At 37.7% G+C, this 22,557-nt stretch overlaps 3 protein-coding genes across 3 annotated transcripts; 1 reads left to right on the top strand and 2 right to left on the bottom strand.

Annotated features, from left to right (window-relative positions):
- Positions 1-5: 5 nt before the first annotated feature.
- Positions 6-3,563, top strand: Y37D8A.16 (MARVEL domain-containing protein). The gene is made up of 4 exons (NM_067282.6): positions 6-64; positions 1,754-1,945; positions 2,122-2,235; positions 3,253-3,563. Exons 1-4 carry the CDS (start codon positions 11-13, stop codon positions 3,382-3,384), a joined length of 492 nt encoding a protein of 163 aa, NP_499683.1. The 5' UTR covers positions 6-10; the 3' UTR covers positions 3,385-3,563.
- Positions 3,564-3,750: 187 nt separating this feature from the next.
- flp-14 (KHEYLRF-amide 4) lies at positions 3,751-8,171 on the bottom strand. The gene is made up of 4 exons (NM_067281.9): positions 8,038-8,171; positions 6,964-7,087; positions 5,118-5,247; positions 3,751-3,986 (listed from the first exon to the last, which is right to left on the bottom strand). Exons 1-4 carry the CDS (start codon positions 8,167-8,169, stop codon positions 3,941-3,943), a joined length of 432 nt encoding a protein of 143 aa, NP_499682.2. The 5' UTR covers positions 8,170-8,171; the 3' UTR covers positions 3,751-3,940.
- Positions 8,172-12,061: 3,890 nt separating this feature from the next.
- cox-5A (Cytochrome c oxidase subunit 5A, mitochondrial) lies at positions 12,062-13,190 on the bottom strand. Its single transcript, NM_067280.8, has 4 exons — positions 13,059-13,190; positions 12,856-12,921; positions 12,570-12,748; positions 12,062-12,428 (listed from the first exon to the last, which is right to left on the bottom strand). Exons 1-4 carry the CDS (start codon positions 13,183-13,185, stop codon positions 12,276-12,278), a joined length of 525 nt encoding a protein of 174 aa, NP_499681.1. The 5' UTR covers positions 13,186-13,190; the 3' UTR covers positions 12,062-12,275.
- Between the last annotated feature and the right edge of the window lie 9,367 nt (positions 13,191-22,557).

The following is a 22,557-nucleotide window of genomic DNA, read 5'->3' as shown; positions in this document are numbered from 1 at the left end:
TTTACAGAAAATGGCGTTTCCAAGCCAGCTGCTCATCGGTATGGGCATTAAAATTGTGATTATTGTAAGTTTTTTTCGCGCTGAATGGGTGGCCTAGAATACGTGGCCTAGAAAAATTGAAAACCTGGGCCTCTCAGCTTACATTAAATAATGTCTGGCCGAATTTTAGAATTTTCTAGGCCACGCAGCACCTCTGAGGGACCGAGAATATAAAAAAATTATTGCCACGCAAAATATCTCGTAGCGAAAACTACAGTAATTCTTTACATGACTACTGTAGCGCTGGTGTCGATTGACGGGCTCGATTTTTTTAACGTTGTCACTATTCGGTTAATCAATTAATATAAGCCCGTAAATCGACACAAGGTCATTTAATGAATTACTGTAGTTTTCGCTACGAGATATAGTTATATTTTGTGCGTCAAATATGTTGTGCAATATGCATTCTCAGAATTCTGTGTTCCCATAATATCGATTTTCGAATTTTTTCGAAACTTCTTTCTAAAATTGTTTTGCTTTTCCAAATTGTCTGCGTCTAGCCTATCTCTCACTCATTTTCCAAATATATAACGTAAAACAATGTTAACCATTGTTATCAGTAGGCTGTAGACCTTGAGACTTTCCATCGTAAAGAGCATACTCGCTCTACAAACAAATATTTGCATATTGCGGGGTGAAACTTTGAAGACGACCCGCCACCCACCTGAAGACATTAGTCATGCACCGGAACTGTATACATTTGGAAATAAACTGGAAATTGAGGAAAAAATTCTGAGAATACGTTTTGCACAACATATTTGACGCGCAAAATATATCTTAGCGAAAACGAAAACTACAGTAATCCATTAAATGACTACTGTAGCGCTTGTGTCGATTTACGGGGGGCGATCTTTGAAAGGATCAATTATTTATACTGTAGCGCTAATATTATATCGATAAAATAAATGATTACCGTAAATCGATACGAGCGCTACAATAGTCATTTTAAGGATTACTGTAGTTTTCGCTACGAGATATAGTTATATTTTGCGCGTCAAATATGTTGCGCAATACACATTCTGAGAATTTTGTGTTCCCGTAAGAAAATTACCGTATTTGCTTTAATTTGCTGGAAAACTTTTTATTCAAAATAAAATTGGGAAATTATTCAGAAAGAAACTTTGTGTTGCAAATTGCAAATAACGCTTTTTTTTTGTAAATTTTTTTAATTCATGAAACAATTCTACAAAATGACACCTAAATAATTTTTTTTTAATTGATTAAAATGCTCAAAAACTGCATCAAAGTTGTCATTTTCTGTCGGATTATTTTTTTTAGGAGATCGGCAATTTTCAGCTAATTTTGGAGCATTTTTGAGCATTTTTTTGACATTCTTTAACTTCAATAAAAAAATATTTTCGTATCAGTCAATCATTTTTCTATATTACGGGAACACAAAATGCTGAGAATACGTATTCCACAACATATTTGACGCGCAAAATATAACTATATCTCGTAGCGAAAACTACAGTAATCCTTTAAATGACTGCTGTAGCGCTTGTGTCGATTTACGGCAATTATTTATTGATCGATAAAATATTAGCGCTACAGAAGTCATTGAGAGGATTACTGTAGTTTTCGCTACGAGATATTTTGCGCGTCAAATATGCTGTGCCATACGCATTTCCAGAATTTTGTGTTCCCATAATATATTGCCATTCATCATCAATTTAATGAAACATGTTGCCGAAAATCATATATAAATTTTTTTCAGATTCTCACAATTGTCACACTGATCCTCCTGGACCCAGCATATGTCACCGCATACATCTCAATTAATTATGACATTGTCATCATTTATATTGTCTCTGCACTGACACTTCTCTACTGCCTTGTCTCAATTCTCATGTCATTCCTTTTGGCAAAACGTGGAGAGGATACTCCGCTAACGAATTGTGGATTTGCGGTGAGTTATAAATTTTCAAATTTGCAGGTTTTTTGTTTAGAAAATTGAATTGTCTTGGAAAAAGTGTGTGTGTGTGGGTAGGCGTAATTAGTTGTGTGGATAATTAGGTTAAGCTATGTTTCCAAGAGCTAGAAATTATTAAATTACTGGGTTTTGCAAATTAATCTAATTTTCAGGAAATCATCTTCTCAACTGCTGGAATTATAGGATGGCTTATCATTATTGGAATTGGTGGCACAATCTCTCAGAGAACAATTATTGAAACTGGCGAACGATTTGGATGGATTGGGGTAGGTTGAAAATTCGAAAATTCTAGGCAATTTGGCAATTCGTTTTTGCTAACTTTTACCAACTATTGCCAACACTCACGTGGTGTCAGGCTGTCCCATTACGATATGATCTACAAAAAATGCGGGAATTTTTCGCCCAACAAATGTGACGTCAGCACGTTCTTAACCATGCAAAATCAGTGGAGAACTCTGCGTCTCTTCGCCCGCATTTTTTTGTAGATCTACGTAGATCAAGCCGAAATGAGTCACTTTGACACCAAATGAACACTTGCCAAATTTTGCAGAAGTTCGGCAACTTTTTTCTAAATTTCGCCAGTGTTCTAAATTAAAATCTTGGAGTTTTTCGTCAATATCCGCCATAATTCGCCAACTTTCTCCAACTTTTGCCATTTTTTATAAAAATTTTGCCAGAAGTTGCCAACTTTCGCTAGCTTTTTCCAAACTTTCGCCGACTTTGCTAAACTTTGTCAGTGTTCTAAAAAAAACGGAGTTTTTCAATTTTGAGTTCTCTAACTAAATAATTTCCCATTTTAGAGGAGTTTCAAAATTGTGATTTTTTGCAATAAATTGTCCATTTTTGCCACTAATGGTTTTTGACGGGTTAAACCTAGATTTTCTGAATTGTCCATATACGATTTACCCGTTTTCAACAAATTTAGGCAACTTTTTATTTTTGCCCATTTTCATTTTTCTGCCATCTAACGGCTGTCCTTTTTTTTGGGGAAAAAAATAATTTTTCTGAAAATGTACAAATTAAAACCGCTACATTCTGAAAAAGGGCATTTTTTAAGTGTTCGGAGAGCAATGTTGAGTCCTCTAACTACAAAATTGCCCATTTTAGAAAAGTTTCAAAATCGTGCAATTTTTCAAAAACTTCTGTCAGCTTTTGCCAACTTTCGCAAACGTTTGCCTGCTTTTACCAAAAGTTACCAACTTTTGCCAAACTTTGCTAAATTTTGCCAAACTTCGCGAACTCTTGCCAAATTTAACAAACTTTTCAAAATTAATTTCTTACAGGCAATGGCTGGACTCAACGTTGGATGCTTCCTCGGCATCGCTGCCATTTTCGTTGCAAATCTTGTCAACGATAAGATTCTACAGCGCTCGCAAAAGTTCAATAAATACGATCGTGGAGTTTACGTGCAGTAATTCGGCAGAAGTCTTGGGATTTTTTATTGCTCATTTTCATGTAAATTTCTAATACGATCTACTTATATTTATTCTTTTTTTTTTGTTCCATTTATCTCGAAGGGATCTTATAATTGCGTTTTTGTTCATTTTTTGGAATTATTGACAAAAATTCTAATAAAAAATTTACCGTACATTTTAAAAAATTCGAAGTGTTTTTTTTTCTGAGCATTCCAGCAAAACTTGTCAAAAAATCCAGATTCCCAGAAATTTCTACAAGACCCAGAAGTTTGCTTTCTTTAAATCGTTTTTAAAGTGGTTCATCGTGAACCTTGTTTAATGTCGGTTGCGCACTTATCTTCCTCTGACTTCTAGAAAATAACTCTTAACCAACGACAAGATTTATTACAATTTCTTCTTTCGACAATGCTGAGAGGGAGAGAGAAAAGAGATAGAGAGAAAAATATAGAAAAAAAAATCTTTCAAAAAAAAATGGTGTACTGTAGTTCCGTCTTTTTCTTCTTTTATTTGTATGGTTTTCAAAGATGTTTCTTCGATGATAGTAGATATTCCCTTCTTATTTGCGTCCGAAACGCAAGTATTCGTGCTTTCTCTTTCCGAATCTGAAAAAAATAGGGGAAATTTGATGGAACACAATTTCCTTTAGAGACATCGTGTGACATTTGATTTAGAAACAAACAAAAAGAACACCGAATTTGAGTCGAAAATTCAATTTTTGAAGTTTAATAGTGTTACGGAAAAGTGCGAAGATCAGAGCTTGTTCTCTCCGTTAAATTGTGCTCGAAAAATCACGGATTTCTGGCTTCCCTCATAAATTGAAATGGAAGAGTTTGCCAAACTAGGCCATTTTGGCTCGGTCATAGCTGGGGTAGATTTACGGCGCATTGCGTGTCGCGTCGCGGCTTGATTTTAGTTGTAAATCTAAATCACTTGTCCGTGTGGAGTACACGACTTTCCCACGCGTTGTCCGGCAGGCGATTGTCAATGGAGCGCGAAAAATGCAATGAGGAAGGCCTGAACCCCGTGAAAGTGGGAAAAAAAATTCGCGCATAAAATTCGATGCACAGACATCATATTTTACGCGCAAGTTTGTTACACGATTTTTCAGCCACAAATACAGGTCTCGACGCGACAAATTTTTCGTTAAATTCGAAAAGGTGTGCGACTTTGATTTTCATCGATTTTTCAAAGTTTTTCTATCATTTCCTCGAGAATTTGTCCGTATTATTTTTGTGTAAATAAATAATATTTTGCAGGACACTACAGTAATCTTTATAGGCTTTTGAATTCCTTCTGTATTAAAAAAAAACAAGCAAATTCGTGTAGAGACCTGAGAAGTATTACGGTGACGCAAAAATGACAATTTTTCGAAAAAAAAGTGCAATTGCGCTCCAAACGCTGCCATAATTTGGGTCTCGTTAAGAAAATTGGTTCCAAAAATTTCCTGGGTGTATTCATTTGTACGTTGGAGCGTATTTGCCCCCATCTAACAGTTGCAGCTTTTTGCGGCGCCATAATAACATCTGCCTACTACTGCCTGCCTATTGCCTGCTTATTGTCTTCCTACTCCCTGTCTGCCTACTGCCTGCCTACTGATTGCCTACTGCCTGTCTATTCCCTGCCTGCCTATTGCCTGCTTATTGTCTACCTACTCTCTGTCTGCCTACTGCCTGCCTACACCCTGCCTACTGTCTTCCTACTGCCTGCCTTACAACTAAAAAAAAATCACAAACCTCAAGTACTCGTGCTTCCTTTTTCCAAATCTGAGATACTCGTGCTTTCTCTTTCCGAATCGGAGGTATTCGTGCTTGCGCTTCTCCATGTCATTGTCTCCCTCGTTGGTCTCCTCCTCGAGAGCCAATCCTGCAACAACGTTTCCCATTGGGATCAGACCTCAAAGCAAGAGCACAACCATCATTAAGAATTTAAAAAGAATTTGGCGCTTTACATTTTAAAAGTCAGGGGCTTTTTCAAGAAAATGGCGGAACGTGATTGATAGTCTAGGCTTTCGGCTGGGTCACCGGAGGCTTATTTGATGCAGAGAAAATGAAGTTTGACTCATGCAGCTGGCAAATCGGATGTCTACTGTCTGCCTGCCTACTGCCTAGTTCCTGCCTACTGCCTAGTTTCTGCTTTCAGCCTACCTACTGCCTACCTACCAGGCCTGCCGGATTTTCTGCTTTTTTTTTTGAAATAATTTTGCTTTAAAAAAACCGAAAAATCGAAAAAACAAATTTCGGCGGCGCCCCTGTTTCCTACTTCTGCATACTGCCTGCTACTGCCTACTTACTGTCTGCCTACTGCCTGCTGCCTGCCTGCCTACTGCCAATTTTCGTTTTTCAGATTCCAATTTTACGGTATTTCCATTTTTCGGTTTTGCTAAGACAGAAAACCAAAAAAACTGGATAAGGCACCCCTGCTGCCTACTGCCTGTCTACTACCTGCCTACTGCCTACCTACTGCCTACCTACCAGGCCTGCCGGATTTTCGGTGTTTTTTAAAGAAAAAATTCGTTTTTCGGTTTTGCTAAAAAAAAACCAAAGGGAAAAAACTGGCAAAGGCACCCCTTCTGCCAACTGCTTGCCTACTGCTTGCCTACTGCCTACCTACAGCCTGCATACTACCTGCCTACTGCATGCCTACTGCCTACTGTCTACCTACTAGGCTTGCCGGTTTTCCTGTTTTCCGGTTTTGCTAAGACAGAAAACCAAATAAACTGGCATAGGCACCCCTGCTACCTACTGCCTGCCTACTGCCTGCCTACTGCCTGCCTGCTGCCAACTTTCGTTTTTCAGATTCCCATTTTACGGTTTTTCGATTTTTCGATTTTGCTATAAAACAACCAAAAAAAAACTGGCATAGGCACCCCTGCTGCCTACTGCCTGTCTACTGCCTGCTTACTGCCTACCTAGTATTTGCCTACTACCTGCCTACTGCATGCCTACTGCCTAGTTCCTGCCTTCAGCCTACCTACTGCCTACCTGGCCTGCCGGATTTTCTGTTTTTTTTTTTTTAATTTTCGTTTTTCGGTTTTGCTAAAAAAAAAACAGAAAAATCGAAAAAACAAATTTCGGCGGTGCCTCTGTTTCCTACTACCCGCCTACTGCCTTCCTACTGCCTGCCTGCTGCCTGCCGGATTTTCGGTTTATTTGAAAAAATTGTTGTTTTTCTGTTATGCTCAAAAAACCAAAAAAACCTGGCATAGGCACCTCTGCTGCCTACTGCCTGTCTACTGCCTGCCTACTATCTACCTACTATCTGCCTACTGCCTGCCTACTGCCAACTTTCGTTTTTCAGACTCCAATTTTACGGTATTCCGATTTTTCGGTTTTGCCCAAAAAAACCGAAAAACCTGGCAAAGGCACCCCTTCTGCCTACTGCCTGCCGACTGCCTACCTACTGCCTGCCTATTGCCTACCTACCAGGGCTGCCGGATCTTCGGTTTTTTTTTAAATTTTTTGTTTTTCTGTTATGCTCAAAAACAACCGAAAAATCGAAAAAAAAATTTTCGGCGGTGCCCCTGTTTCCTACTGCCTGCCTCTTGCCTGCCTACTGCCTACCTACTACCTGCCTACTTACCGTGAGTCTGAACGAGACGTTCAACTCCCTCCGAAACGAGAGCTCCGAGCTGAGCAAGAAGCATGCTGCTCTCGCTTAATTGGCACAAAAGCGCCTCTTGTTGATCGCCGTTGTTGGCCAGAATCTGGAAAATGTGTTTTTTTACAGTAGTACGTTTTTCAAACCCAGTGATTATTCCGGAACAAAATCCTTGGGAAAAGCACGAAAATTACATGGTTTCAAAAAAAAAACCAACCGGAAGCCTTGTAATTATAGGTTCAGATTTTTGTCGAGGACTACGGTGAGATGAAGCCCGTATTTGACAGCTCATATCTCGGCTATCTTTAGCTTTATCAAAAAGTTGTTAACTAGAAAAATATAGGTTTTTTCTTTTTCTGCAACTTTATAGTTTAAAAAATTTTGCTATCTATAAAATGAACCGAGTTATGATCTACCAAAGTGGAGTTCTAAAAAAACTTTGATCTACTACTTTCCAACCCCACAAAAAAACACATTCAAATCAAACAGAGAATAGTATGATCAGGTTAGAATCATCTAGATTAACTATGAAAAAGAAAATAGATTTTTTTTCTATTCATCGCAAGTTGTTTAATCTTTATTGTGCATCCAATCCTCCCCCGAAAAATGAGCAGAAATTGTGATCTTATTAAGTTTACTACAACCGAAACGTCATGAGGATCAAAAGAATATCATATTTATCAAATTTTTTGTCCAGAAAATGTGACGGCAGCACGTTCTTAACCATGCGAAATCAGTTAAGAAGTCTGCGTCTAAGTTCCCGCGATTCTCGTAGATCTGCGTAGATCAAACCAATACACAGTAGTCATTAGTTTTCGCTGCGTGATATTTTGCGCGTCAAATATGTTGCGCAGTACGCATTCTCAGAATTTTGAGAACCATGGGATGTATGACGTCACGCAGGCCCTAACTTAGTTTTCGAAAAACTTTTCCAAAATGCACTAAACTATCTCATTATAACTTCCACTTGCAGTTTTGAAAAAAAAAACTTTTTTAAACCCAATTATAAACATGACTTTAAACTTCTTAGAACAAAATGGTTTTTTTTTGACTCACCGCTTGACAATCCTTCGGATTGTGTGGAGCCTGTGCGGCTCCAGAAGCTCCGGCTCCAGCCGGTGCCTCCTGGCCACTGGCGGCCACGACGAACGCGGAGAGCAGAAGCGCGGTGGGCAGGCAGATCATCATATGAAGAGAGCTCTCAGTTGGAGCCAGAGGAGACTTCAAAATGGGCGGAGCTCGGTGTTGAAAGTGAAATGTTGTGGGCGTGGCTTGGTAGAGCTCGAGGAGAAGAAAAAAAAATGAAACAAAATTCAAGAGTACGGTAGCACTAAAAATTTTACGAAAAAAAAAACAAATACTAATTAGCCGAGGGGATGGGGTCCCCGGATTAGCAGGATTTCGCTAAAATTTTCCGGGAAAATTGGAAAAGAGAAAACACCTCAAACATCTGAGAATCTGCCCCGGAAGTAATAAAAAATAAAAAAAACCAAAAAAAATGTATCGGAGGTTCCGTAAGGAGGCCCAGGGGCATATTGAGTTAAGTGACAGAGGAGGTCAATGTTTGAACAGAGCAGATGTATTGATAGGTCAGGCTAGGCAAGTCTAGGAGTCTAGTGAAGAGTAGGCAAGGCTAGGTGAGCCTAGGCTAGGTGAGGCTAGGCTAGGCTAGGCTAGGACAGACTAGGTTAGGTTAGGCTAGACTCGGTAAGAATAGGACAAATTAAGCTAGGCCAGGTTAGGCAGGCGATGGATAAGTTAGGTAAGGCTAGGCCAGGCTAGGCTAAGCTAGGCAGGGATAGGTGAGGGTAGGCTTGGCTAGGCTTGACTAGGTTTGGCTAGGCTTGGCTAGGCTTGGCAAGACTGGGAAGTTAGATTAAGCTAGGCCCGGCTAGGTAGACATAGGATAAGATAGGTAAGATAAGGTTGGACTAGGTTAGTTAAGGGTATACTAAGCTAGGCTAGGCTAGGCTAGGTGAGGCTAGACTAGGTAGGCGTAGGATACGTTATGTAAGGTTGGCTAGGCTAGGCAAGACTGGGATTCTAGGCAAGGTTAGCCAAGCTGGGAGTCTAGGCTAAAATATGCTTGGCTAGGCTGGGCTAGGCCAGCCTAGACCAGCCTAGACCAGCCTAGGCTTTGCTCAAACTATTCCCAAATTAAACGTTCAGAACAAAAAAGGAAGTATAGAACCATCGCTTAATGTTGTTTTCGTGCAATTCTCCACGTGGTGCTCCGTTTTTTTTTCTTCTAAAATTTGTGTGTGCTCGTTAAGTGTTTTCTTTTCTTTTTTCACTCGAAAGAGGCTGCTCTAATTGGTCTGACTTTGTGAAAAATTGTAACTTCCAGAACAAAATAACACATTTGTCTTTTTTTGAATTGCCGCATAGTGACATAACTTGGGTCTCGTTAGGTTTTTGGCGACAAAATCGTAAATTCAAACTTTTTTATATCTCCTGATTTCGTTAATTTTTCTAATTTTTTCAGTGTGTTTTAATGTTTTTTGTGACGAAAAAAATCAAAAAATCAAAAAATCGAAAAAAATCATTAAAAATAACGAATAATAGCTAAAACGACCAAATTCCTAATGAGACCCATTTTATGAAGACGGAGCGTTCCGAGAGAGTTGGGAACATCGGCCATGACCGCGACGGAGCTTCAAAAAATTTGCGGAAATGATGCACAGGCTTCTAGCCTTCCTCATCGATTTTTTCGCGCTCCATTGACAATCGGCCGCCGGGAAAGTCGTGTGAACTCCACACGGACATTTAGTTTTACAATCGAGCCGCGACGCGACACGCAACGCGCCGTAAATCTACCCCAGATATGGCCGAGCCAAAATGGCCTAGTTCGGCAAACTCTTCCATTTCAATTTATGAGGGAAGCCAGAAATCCGTGGCCTTGGCCGCGGCCTAGGTTCTCAGTAAACTCTGCCATTTCAAGATATGAGGGACTCTGAAAGCCCGTGAAGAAGGGCCAATTTTAGGTAGTAAATAGGCTTCTTAAGCCCACGCATTCTTCAAGAAAAGTCGTCAACAACATCAGGTCAGTTTCCCTCGGGCTTTTTGTACTTTCTTAACCTATTTATCTGCCTTTTTCTTGTTTTTGTTTTCTTTTTTCCCATTATTTTTTTTTCTAATTAACGCTCATTCCAGATAGATTTTTTCCATGATATAACTTCTTCCTATGAGCTCCGAAAATTTTTTTTTGTAGGAAAATGGAAAATAATTAGAATTTGGAATTTTAGTCCCAAAAATCATCAAAAACAAAAAAGACGGGCGGCTCCCAGTTTTTCTGGAGTCTCTGGGGTATTCATTAGCGCGCGGAGCAACGTCAACTGGAATTTTTTCTGGGGAACGAAATTCGGTGATTCTGCCCGGAATTTGGGACGTTTCAAAGAAAAGTCCATTAGTAGAAGAGAATGTACGGTGGTGGATTTGATTAGAAAATGGACTAAAGTTTGGTAAGTACGCTCCAGTGATAAATTCTTGGCGCGAGAATTTGAATAATTCATAAAAGGGAGCTTGTAATAATATTTATATATTTTTTTCCAGACAACCTAAAAATTTACGATTGTTCACCCAAATATTAGGAGGTCTCAGAGGAGCTTTATAACTTAGTATTACTTTTTTTAACGGGGATTTGTAATTTATCACGAAAAATATGGTCTCGCCACGAAAAAAGTTTTAGAACTACAGTAACCCTAAACCTAGTAAACCTTGTAAAAGCATTTTTGCCACCAAATACCTGACGAGACCCAAAATTCTGGGGCGGAGAAATTTCGATCGGCCGTGGAGCGTGTTTTCAAAATCCGTATTTTTCCTGCGCTCCGCATTTTGCTCAGACGCGAAATATTGCGATTTTTGCGCAAAATTACTGTCCTCGGTCTCGAAACAACAATTATTGTTGAATGCGAAAAAAGTGTGCGCCTTTAAAGAGTACTGTAGTTTCAAATTTGTGTTTTTGCGGAATTTTTATCGATTTTTCATATTTTTTTTGTTTTATTTCAAATTTTTTTAGCTATGTAAACGTATTTTTTTTCGAAAAAACAAAAATTTGAAACCAATAAAAATTCCAGAGCAACAAAAGTTTGAAATTACAGTACCCTTTAAAGGCGCACACCTATATCGCATTTAACAAAAATATTTCGCGTCGAGACCAGGAACGGAAAATCGTTTTTCTCCACGTTTCCTTTTGGTGGATAAATAATATATTTAAAAATTTGATTTAAAAAATCCGCAGCAACAAAAGTTTCAAACTACAGTACCATTTAAAGGCGCACACCTTTTCGCTAATCACAAAAATTTGTCGCGTCGAGACCCCGGCACCGTATTTTGAGCGTAAAATCGCAATTTTTTTCGTTTTCTGTGTAGAAAAATCGTTTTTGAGCTAAAAAATCAAGTTTTTCGCAGTGAAAACGCAAAAAATTTAGATTTTTTCAAGTTTTATCCCGAAACTTCACTGTTTTCTACATTTTCCATTCCAATGACACTTCCTTCTCGAATTTTCAGACGTCATGTGGTGGGCGCTACACTTGAAATTCGAATAAAAACCTGCGGGGGACCACTTGAAAATTGGCAAAATGTTGCCGGGCAACCGAAAAAAAAAATTTAGTAAAAACTATAAATCCTTCAGGAAAAATGGGATTTTTTCTTTCAAGTACATGTCGTCCTACTGTATTACATCAATCATCCAAGAAAAGGCAAAAAAAATGTTTCAAAAAGTGTCCGTTGTGCTCCAGCGAGTACGAAAAGATGTCCACAAAAAAGTTGGGAAAAGTCAGAAAAAGTAATCGTCATCTCCTGATGACATCGTTATCCATATGGAATATTAATAATTCATCGATGGTCCGTCCGGCTGCGTCAATATGTCCGAATAAATTGCAGGATGACTTGGAAATTGGATGTGAGGTACCCTGAAAATATTGAGCTCCGGGAGAGCCGAAATCGAAGCCTTCATGCATTTCTAATCACTTCTGACGTTTCCGACGGCTCCTGAAAAATGACTAATCGAATAAATGTCCTAATAAAAAATTGGGTTTCGAAAATGAGAAGCCCCCGCATCAGCATTCAACCGATCCATATCCATCAAAATTCTATTCAAAATTTAGAAGAGATGTAAATGGAGAAAAAGAAGAAATTAAAATTATGAATTTAAGGGGGAAGTTGAACATTAAAGGGGCTCTGAAAAACAGTCAGATCCAAACGTTTATCGTTATCTCGCGGTGACATTATCATATCCACATTCTAAAAATCAAATAAACAGACTGAGCCACTAAATTTGCAGAATGGAAAATTTAAATTTGGATATTTGGGTGTTTGTCGTATCCGTAGTCCTTGTACCACTTCTTCTCCCACCAATATTCCGGCTCTGGCACGAAGAATTCTGGCTCTCCGTATCCGAGTTGTTCCGGTGTGTCGATTCCGAGCTCCTTGAGCACTGGCTCGACCTGGAAAAAGAAACTACGTGTTTTTTTCCCAGTGAAAAACACTTCAAAATTCGCTGATAATTAAAGATTCTGAAGATGTGACTAGAATGAGCTGGCGGCTAGCAGCCGCAGCTTGTAAGAATTAGAATTTTGGGGCCGAACCTGCTTAACAATGTAGGCGTAGACGGTATCACGGTTCTTCTGGGCTCCGCACTTGATCTTGATAGCCTCAAGGAAACGAACAGCCAAAGCAAAGTCGTTGACACGGCGGCACGCACGAAGGGCAGCTTCGACGACCTTTGGGTCTGGGATAACGTCGTAGTCATGCAACTCGGAGAGAGCTGAAAGCTAGAAAATTGATCTACGGAAAGCTGGTGCATTTTTTTTCCGGAAAAATCCATTTTTAAGGGAAAAATCAATTTTTTCTGCAGTGCTTTCGAGAACATACCCTTTCTGACCTCCCATCCGTCGATTTCTGGGCGATTGAGGTAGTTGATGAAGTGATTGTCGAACTCTAAAATCAAAAAATTGAACTTTTGAAAGCATTTTTTAAAATGTGGTGTTTAGCACGTAGTATTTGTTTAGCTATTTTCTCATACTGCCGGTTTTTGGGAAAATATCAAATACTCCTACTCAAAAAAAAAAACTCACTATCAGCGGGCCACTTCTCCATGATGTCGTCACCGTGTCCGGAGACTGGGGTGGTGGTGGCGATGGTCCGGACGGCTTGGCGGCCGGCGATGGCCAGTCGGGTTACAGCTCGGGTCAACGAGGCCATGTTACCTGAAAACAATGAGCTTTAAGATGAGAAAATCGCAAAAGGAACAATTTAAATCAACAAAACCATGAAAAAGCATTTTTCAGCTCTAAAAAATCGAAATCTCGTCAGAATCTCAAAAAATTAGTTTCATTTTGCAGCTTAATTGAAATTTCATCAATTTAAGACAAAAAATATCAAAAAAATCAACATGCTCCCTGAAAAAATGCTCAAAAACGTTGCTTCTATCGATTTACGAGAGACGGGCGAGGAGTGCGTTGAGGAGCGTGTTTCGTACACTTATGCGTCACTTGTCGGCCGCTCTGTTGATCGGACTACGGTAAAAGCGTGTTTTGAGAGGTGAAGCGTTTAAATTTCGGCACGAGTTTCAAATTTTAATTAATTTTTGTTTTAAATGGTTTTAAATTGTTTTAAAATGTTTTTCGCTTGTTTCTGCACGTTAATATTGATTTTTACACTATATTCTACTAGTTTTTTCATGTGTCTTCCCATTTGTAGGCGGAATTCCAGTTTTTGATCCTTTTCCTCAAAGATTTCCATTTTGTGCGCATTTTAGTTGTTTCCAGGGTGTAATTCAGATCTTTCAAGCCTGAATTTGTGAAATTTAGTTTAAGGGGGCTTTTCATACTGAAAATGGCCCAAAACTACCGAATTTCGTACTGATGACGGTTTAAAGTGTAAAAATCCCGTATTTTTATCTAAAATCCCTTTATTTCCAGCTTTTTGGCAGTTTATTCGGCAAAAAAGTCGAATTTCTCCAAAAAACCGAAAAAAAATCGAATTTATTCAAAAAAAAAAGAAAAGAAATAATTTCTCCAAGAAACCGAGAAAAAAGTCGAATTTTTCAAAAAAAATCGAATTTTCTAAAAAAATCGAATTTTCTAAAAAATCAACTTTCCCCGAAAAAAAAACGACAAATTTTCGATTGTTTTTCCGTCATAATAACTAAAACAGCTTTTTTGAAAAACATTTTTAGTTTTCTTGGTCTTAAAAACCCCAAAATTCAATTTTCCGTCAATTTCTACCAAAAAACCATGTCCCAGCCCTGCTAGGCATGTTTTAAAGCACATTTTCCAAAGAAATTTCGCTCCAAATCACAACCAGATGGCATTTCTCGAGTTTCCCAACAGTTATTTCAACATTGTCATGTTGCAAATTCCACTCTAATCCATGAATTTTGAGCTGACAGCGGGCGGCAAACGGTCAAAAGCATAACAATGAAATGGGGTACCGGAGGGAGGAGGAGGAGGAGGCAATTAATCGTTTAGGAGACGGCCAGATTTATGAGTTTCACTGCTCTCTGTCTGACAGCCCAATGCCGCCACACACACACTAACCACAAAGTGTCTGGAGGGTGCAAAGGCGCGCAAATGTGCTTCCAGGTCAATGACTTCTGGGGCTCAATGAGCCAAGTTACACCTTTTTTCCGGATCACTTTTACTATTTTCTGATACTTATTCCTTTGCACATGGAAGCTTGTCGTTTACTTTGAGAATGTCACTGCAACTTTTTCCTCACGAGGGACGAGGAAAAGTGGTTTCTAGGTCATGGCCGAGGGGCCGACAAGTTTCAGCGGCCATTTATCTTGCTTTGTTTTCCGTCTGTTTTCTTTTGTTTTTCACAGCTTTTTCCCGTTTTTTCTTATTAAAACTGATAAATAAATATTTTTTGCAGATGCTAAAACAATTTCCAAGTGAAAAAATTATGTATTCAGTGGGCAAGCAGCGGTGAAAGTGGGCACTGTAATATGATGGATTACGGGAATACAAAACCTAAACTTTTCTGAAACATGATACATATGCTGCTTAAATGCTGAGACTACCTGATTTTCATAACGAGACCGCTGAAAAAGTTTTGAGGTTTCCAAAATTCAACATTTTTGGTGAAAAAGTCGAGATTTTCGCACAAAAAGTTGAATTTTGAAAAACTCAAAACTTTTTCAGCGGTCTCGTTATGAAAATCAGGTAATTTCAACGTCTAAGCAGCATATGTATCATGTTTCAGAAAAAGTTTAGGTTTTGTATTCCCGTAATCCATCATATTGCATTGACCACTTTCACCGCTGCTTGCCCACTGAATACATAATTTTTTTACTTGGAAATTGTTTTAGCATCTGCAAAAAATATTTATTTATCAGTTTTAATAAGAAAAAACGGGAAAAAGCTGTGAAAAACGAAAGAAAACAGGCGAAAAACAAAGCAAGATAAATGGCCGCTGAAACTTGTCGGCCCCTCGGCCATGGTCTAGAAACCACTTTTCCTCGTCCCTCGTGAGGAAAAAATTGCAGTGAATGTCGAGAATACCGTGAATTTTGCAAAAAAGCAGCGCCGCACAGAAAAAGAGGCGGAGCGTAATTTCGCAACCTTTGTAGATTTTTTCTCGATAAAATTTCGATTTTTTAAAGAAAAATCCGAAAAATTTTCAGAAAAAAATAGGAAAATTTTCAATTGTCAAATTTTTTCACCAAAAATTCTCTTCGTCCATCGACTTTTAAATACCTTAATAAAGCTGAAAACGCAAGATAATTAACATCTATAACCAAAATTAGACGACAATTTCAAAAAAATTGTTTTCAGCCGCTGCAACAATGATAAGTCGGTCAAATTTCAAATTTTCACTAATTTTAGGCCATTCTTCAAGAGGCCATAACTTTTTTTTTGAAAAGTTTTCAAGAAGTTTCATCATGAAATTCGATATTTTCAGACAATTCTGAGTCTAATAAAGAAATAAAAAAATTCGACTACACCACCTTTAATTTTTTTTTTTTTTGAAAAATCTGAAATTTAGTGACAGTTCTATTTTTTTTTCTAAAATTTTATGTTTTTTTTTTTTGAAAACTGTCAAAAATCTGAAATTTTGAATAAAAATCTGAACTTTTTGAGCGAATTTTTAATGTTTTTTTTCGAAAAAAATTGAATAATATTCCTCTCCTTTCCTGTCATAGACACGTCGTCGTCTTCTTCTTCAGTTTTCTCATCTTAATCCTTCCGCCGTTATCTCATGAATGATTGACACATTCCGCTTGCTTGAAGCTCCTTTCCGGATGAGAAATATCTCGCCTTTTTTTTTTGAAGAAGAAGCACGTTTTTTGTTTAGTGCCGAAAATTTGAATGAATTTATAATTAGCTTTGTTTCGCGGGGAAAAGATCTCTTGGAAATGTGAAAAGTATACATTTTTTTTCGGCAAAAAATTAAATTTTTTTCGTTAATTTTCTAAACAATTTGCTCAATTTTCCGGTTTTTCGGAAAATCAAAAAAATGTAAATTTTTGAGATTTTCAGATTTTTATGGAAAAAAAAACGAATTTCTTCAAAAAAAAAAACCACAAAAAAATCGAATTTCTCCAGAAAAATCTTTAAAAAAAATTAAATTTCGTCAAAAAAAAAACCGGATTTCTCCAGAAAAATCAAAAAAAAAAATTTTAATTTCTTCAAAAAACCAAAAAATAATTGAATTCCTCCAGAAAAAAACAAAAAAAAATAGGATTTCTCCAGAAAAATCCAAAAAAAAAATTGAATTTCTCCAGAAAAAACCGAAATTTCTTCAAAAATAATTGAATTTCTCCAACAAAAACCCAAAAAAAACCAATTTCTCCAGAAAAATCCAAAAAAATCAAATTTCTCCTGAAAAATCCAAAAAAATTTTTTTTTTAAATCGTATTTCCCCAGAAAACCAACACAAAATTCTCGATATTTTGCTTCCGAAAACACATTTTTAGAAAATTTTTTTAAATTGTTTTTTGACTGAAAAAAAAAACGACATCCCTGCTTGGAACCCCTCCCACGTGAAGTCAGAAAGTCCCATTTCACTTTGATCTTCAAAAAATGCGGGAGTTGAGACGCAGACATCTCGTCTGATTTCGCATGGTTAAGAGCGTGCTGACGTCGTCACATTTTTTGGGGAAAAAGTCCCGCATTTTTTGTAGATCAAGCTGTATTGGGACAGACATGGCACCTCGTTCCCTCCTAAATTTCCTTCATCCGCTATTTTCCCGAATTTTTATTTCGTCCTCGTTATCCACCCATAAATCAGCATTAAGCTTCCTGGTGGGCCTCTTCGTTGGATTTTTTATTCAAAGTGAGTGTAAAAAATGCACCATGGTACTAGTAATTCATCAAAGTTGTCACTTCGTTTTTGGTTATACTTGCATCTATTGAGACAGATGGCACCTTATGCGCGGAAGCTCCATGTGGTGTCAGAGTGTCTCATTTCGGCTTGATCTACGTATATCTACAAAAAATGCGGCATAAGAGGCGCGCAGCATTATTCGTAGATCAAACCGTAATGGGACAGCCTGGCACCATGTGAAGCTCGACTTTCGGAATAATTTTTTCTGAACTCCGCCGCCCCATTCTTGGCATTTAATTCCTATACACGCCCAGTCAGCCGTTCCCTTTTCTTCTACGCATCTGTGGACACTTTAGTGCGTTTGCTCGGGTGCACGGGTTTTACGATTTTACCCCCCCCCCCCCTCTGAACCCCTCGTCGAGTGGAACCCTAATTTTCAAGATTTTTCGATTTGCCAGAAATGTTCATTTTCGGCAAATTTCCGGTTTGCTGGAAATATTGATTTTGGGCAATTTGCCGATTTGCCGACAATTTTGACTTTTCGGCAAGTTGCCGATTTGCCGTAAATGTTTATTTTCGGCAATTTGCCGGTTTGCCGGATATTTTGATTTTCGGCAAATTGCCGATTGACCGGAATTTTTTATTTTCGGTCATTTGCAGATTTGCCGGAAATTTTAATTATCGGCAAATTTCCGGTTTGCTGGAAATTTTGATTTTCGGCTTATTTCTAATTTGCCGGAAATTTTGATTTTCGGCAAATTGTCGATTTGCCGGAAATTTTAATTATCGGCAAATTTCCGGTTTGCAGGAAATTTTGACGTTTGGCAAATTGCCGATTTGCCGGTTTGCCGTAAATTCAAATATCAACAATTTGCCAATTTGCTAGAAATTGTCATTTTCGAGAATTTGCCGATTTTCCGGAAATTTTCAATTTCGGCAACTGCCGGTTTGCCGGGAATTTTGATTTTTGGCAAATTGCCGATTTGCCGATTTGCCGGAAATGTTTATTTTCGGCAAATTGCCGATTTGCCTGAAATTGTTATTTTCGGCAATTTGCCGGTTTGCCGGAAATTTTAATTTTCGCCAAATTGCAGGTTTGCCGGAAATTTTGACTTTTAGCAAGTTGTCGATTTGCCGGAAATTTCAATTCCAGTAATTTGCCGAACATTTAAATTCCAGTAAATTGCCGGAAATTTCAATTCCGGCAACCTGCCGATTTGCCGGAAATTTCAAATCCGGCAATTTTCACATTTGCTGGAAAACCTCTGCTTCAAACTTTTGGCACTAGTACTAAATACAGTTACTCCACACAAGTTTTCATTATGGAAACATTGTAGTAATTGAACTACACACGCTTATCTAATTCAATTAGTAATCAAGAATTAGAATCCCTCGGTGTTCGTCTCCGCATGGTGTTCTTCCCGCCCGTCTGTTTTCCCTGGAGACAGTTCTTCGACGACAAAAGATGGCGACTAATCGGCTTTGTGTCAACTGTTGTGCTAAACACCGCAGTGGGAGGCCCTGCCTGTCTCAAATATCATACAGATGGGCAAATCCACTCTTCTAATATCCATAGCTAGAAGCAGGCGTCAACAGATGCCTGACTTTTGAAAGCTTTGAATAATTAAAAAACCTTTAGACTTCGGCTAAAACAGCCTTAAAGGGTGACTAACGGTTTGGACGATTTTGAACGTATAGACCCAAAATGTTCTCAAATGAACGAATTTCGTAATGAAAATTGTCAAAAAATTTCCAAAAGTTTTTTATGGTCGTTCAAAATTTCGAAAAAAATTACACTGATTTTAGCTAAAAATCTTGAATTTTGCCTATTTTTCGGTGTCACATTGGTCCGAAGTTGACTTTTTCCTCCTTTATTGCATATATTGGTAGTTTATCTCATTTAATTTCGTTGATTAAGGTACATTTAAAGCCGATAGGTAATTTTGACCATTTTTGGTTACATATCGGCTTTAAATGTACCTTAATCAACAAAATTAAATGAGATAAACTACCAAAATATGCAATAAAGGATGATAATTCCGAAAAAGTCAATTTCGGACCAATGTGACACCGAAAAATAGGCAAAATTCGAGATTTTAGCTAAAATCGGTAAAATTTTTTCGAAATTTTGAACCGCCATAAAAAATTTTTGGAAATTTTTTGAGAAGTTTCATTACGAAATTTGTTCATTTGAGAACATTTTGGGTCTATACGTTCAAAACGTCCGAACCATTAGTCCACCTTTAATAGGTTAACCCAGGGTTCGCCAATTTCTGAACCAAGTTAATAACTATTGGGCAAGAATTAGCCGGCAAATGCCGAGTACGGCCGTTCGACTGGATTTTGCTACACGCGGTGCCAGAGTGTCTCATTTCGGCTTGATCTACGTAGATCTACAAAAAATTCGGCAAAGTTCTCAGCTGATTTCGCATGGTTAAGAACGTGCTGACGTCACATTTTTTTGCGGAATAAATTCCCGCATTTTTTGTAAGTCAAACCGTCGTAATGGGACAGCCCGGCACCACGTGTTGCTAATGACCAATACCAACCGTGAACAATAAATTATTATTCACACCTAGTATGCACCTGAATTATATTTTTTTGCAAAAACGTAAAAAAAAATAGTTTTTTTTTAAATTTTCGACTGTGATTTTTTTTTTGGAAAAATGCGAAATTAACATAATAATGTAAAATTTATAAATTTTTCAGTATATCAGAATTTTTTGCTTTTTTCTTTTCTTTTTTTTGCCAAACCACCCCCTGGAAGATGGAATTTCGTGTTACTACAAATCCAATTCTTCATAGGATTTTTCCCCCAATATTAGTGAACGGCATGCAGTAAATAAAAGTATTCGCCAAGTAGTAGTCAGAACAAAAATCTGAAATAATTTATTTTCCGTTGTCATTGAAACTGAAAACTGGAAGAAGCTTAAAGGTGGTGTAGACGATTTTTAAAAAATTGCTTTATTAGACTCGAAATTGTCTGAAAACACCAAATTTCATAATTAAACTGCTTGAAAACTTCTCAAAAAAAAGTTATGGCGGCTCAAAAAATGGCCTAAAATTAGCTAAAATTAGAAATTTGACCGACTTGTCGCAGCGGCTGGAAACTAACTTTTTTTTTGAAATCACCGTCAAATTTTGATTATATAGTGTGATTATCTTGCCTTTTCAACTTCATTTAGGCATTTTAAAGTCGTCGATGGACGGCGAGATTTGGTAAAAAATTATTAAAAGTATCAAATCTCGCCGCCCATCGATTTTAAAATGCCTAAATGGTGTTGAAAACGCGAGATAATTACATGGTATACTCGAAATTTGACGGTGATTTCAAAAAACAAAGTTTCCAGCCGCTGCGACAAGTCGGTCAGATTTCAAATTTTAACTAATTTTAGACCATTTTTCGAGGCGTCATAACATTTTTTTGTTAAGTTTTCAAGTAGTTTCATTATGAAATTCAGTGTTTTCAGACAATTTCGAGTCTAATAAAGAAATAAAAAAATTTGAAAATACCACCTTTAAAATAAAATAAAAAGAAAATTAGTTGAAGAGAAGGCGTGAAAACCTAATCAACTAAAACCCTTCTTTTCCTTTCTTTTTTCTATTTTTTTAGTCCATGTCCTTCAACTGGACCCCCGAATCTTTCCCCGTTTACTCCGTTTATTCCCTTATTCCATAAGAATAGAGTATGACGAAATATATCGGCTCAACAGGGTGACCACACTGGTGCTCAGAATCTCATCAGTAGCCCAGAGTGACTCAGAATTGTGAAATGGAGTAACTTTTTTAAAACCCTTAGAAATTTCCTTTTAATTTGGCAAAAAAATTGAGAAAAAAAAACCAAAAACCTACAGATCTTTGAAAATCTGAAAAATTATTTTTTTTTGTAATTTAAAAAAATGTTGCCTAAAAATCAAAAATTTTCGATTTTTTAAAAACATTTTTTATTCATGTTCAAAAAAAATTAAAGCTTCAATATAACTTTAAAAATATATTTTATTTGAAAAATTACTTAAATAAACGTATTTTTGATATAGTTTAAAATTTGTTTTTTTTTCAATTGTTGAGAAAAAAATCGAAAATTATCCAATTTCTTTTAAAAACACCGAAAATTTGTTAAAAATAATATTTGGCGAATTTTTTTTGCCGACTTTCGCCGACTTTTGCCGACTTTCACCAATTTTTGCAAACTTTCGACAACTTTTTGCAAATTTCTTCAACTTTTGCCGACTTTCGCCAAATTTTCGCCAACTTTCACCAACTTTTGCAAACTTTCGCCAACTTTTTGCAAATTTCTCCAACTTTTGCCGACTTTCGCCAAATTTTCTCCAACTTTTGCCGACTTTCGCCAAATTTTCGGCAACTTTTACCACTTTTGCCACTTTTGCCAAATTTTTGCCAACTTCTGTCACTTTTGCCAAATTACACCAAATTTTGTCAATTTTGCACATGTTCTCTATCTGGACCAGTGGTGGGCGGGAAATTTTTTCTGTCTACAAGTTCGGCAAATTGCCGGTTTGCCGATTTGCCGAAATATTCAATTCCGGCAATTTTCCGACTTGCCGGAAATTTAAATTCCGCAAAAAATGAAAATAATATTCATCATAATATTTTCCTTCATTATTGTCCCCCCTTCACCACTTCCTTCCACCCCATTTTGCAATTCAGAGCAAAATTCCAAAAGAAGACGTCTTTCCTCCTCCTCCACTTCTTCAGTTCCATCCCACCCTCTTAATCGTTTATGTGATGGCTCTTGGTCGCCCAGCGGACAGCGCACTGACCACCCACACAACTATTCGCCTATTCATTATTTTTGCTCCTCCCTTTCAGTGCTCTTTGGCTCCGTTTTGTCGTGCTCTCCTCGTTCGCCTCTATCGTGGGAACGATGAAGATCTTGATGTCGTTTTGACAACAGTGAAATTAGTGTTAGTGGTGCACGGAGAGGGCTCTTGACGTTGTCTTATCTGATCGTTCACCCCGATTCTCGGACGACAATTCTCTACTGGGTAGGAGGAGAAGCTTCAAGAGACAGATTGACTTGTGTTCTCGCTTTTGGTACACTTGAAACAAGGATGTCCGGCAAAATTGCCGAATATGCCGTTTGGCCGAATTGTTTTTCTTCGCATTGGGGTGTTTTTTGTAACTTTAAACGTACAAAACCTCTTATCACAGAGCGGTTTTTGCTACGTGGCCTAGAAAAATCAAAAACTCGGCCATCGGGTTCATCATTGATTTTTCAAGGTACAAGTTTCTGAAACATAGTCTTGAAAGAGGTTTCAATCGTTTCTACGGTGGCAATTTTTG

The sequence above is a fragment of the Caenorhabditis elegans genome, chromosome III, assembly GCF_000002985.6.
Source record: "Caenorhabditis elegans chromosome III".
In the NCBI taxonomy this organism is placed as follows: Eukaryota; Metazoa; Nematoda; class Chromadorea; order Rhabditida; family Rhabditidae; genus Caenorhabditis; species Caenorhabditis elegans.
Note: the sequence above shows the minus strand (reverse complement) of the source record. Positions and strands in the feature narration are given on the sequence as shown.

What these genes read in the sequence shown, in the direction of transcription:
- Y37D8A.16 (NM_067282.6), top strand. Translation starts at nt 11, where the DNA reads ATGGCGTTTCCAAGCCAGCTGCTCATCGGTATGGGCATTAAAATTGTG. An exon ending in GCATTAAAATTGTGATTATT is followed by an intron (nt 65 to 1,753) that starts GTAAGTTTTTTT and finishes AATTTTTTTCAG; the next exon opens with ATTCTCACAATTGTCACACT. An exon ending in TAACGAATTGTGGATTTGCG is followed by an intron (nt 1,946 to 2,121) that starts GTGAGTTATAAA and finishes TCTAATTTTCAG; the next exon opens with GAAATCATCTTCTCAACTGC.
- flp-14 (NM_067281.9), bottom strand. Translation starts at nt 8,169, where the DNA reads ATGATGATCTGCCTGCCCACCGCGCTTCTGCTCTCCGCGTTCGTCGTG. An exon ending in ATCCGAAGGATTGTCAAGCG is followed by an intron (nt 7,088 to 8,037) that starts GTGAGTCAAAAA and finishes CACATTTTCCAG; the next exon opens with ATTCTGGCCAACAACGGCGA. An exon ending in AGGAAGCACGAGTACTTGAG is followed by an intron (nt 3,987 to 5,117) that starts GTTTGTGATTTT and finishes TATTTTTTTCAG; the next exon opens with ATTCGGAAAGAGAAAGCACG.
- cox-5A (NM_067280.8), bottom strand. Translation starts at nt 13,185, where the DNA reads ATGGCCTCGTTGACCCGAGCTGTAACCCGACTGGCCATCGCCGGCCGC. An exon ending in CGGATGGGAGGTCAGAAAGG is followed by an intron (nt 12,749 to 12,855) that starts GTATGTTCTCGA and finishes TCTAGCTTTCAG; the next exon opens with CTCTCTCCGAGTTGCATGAC. An exon ending in ACGCCTACATTGTTAAGCAG is followed by an intron (nt 12,429 to 12,569) that starts GTTCGGCCCCAA and finishes TTCTTTTTCCAG; the next exon opens with GTCGAGCCAGTGCTCAAGGA.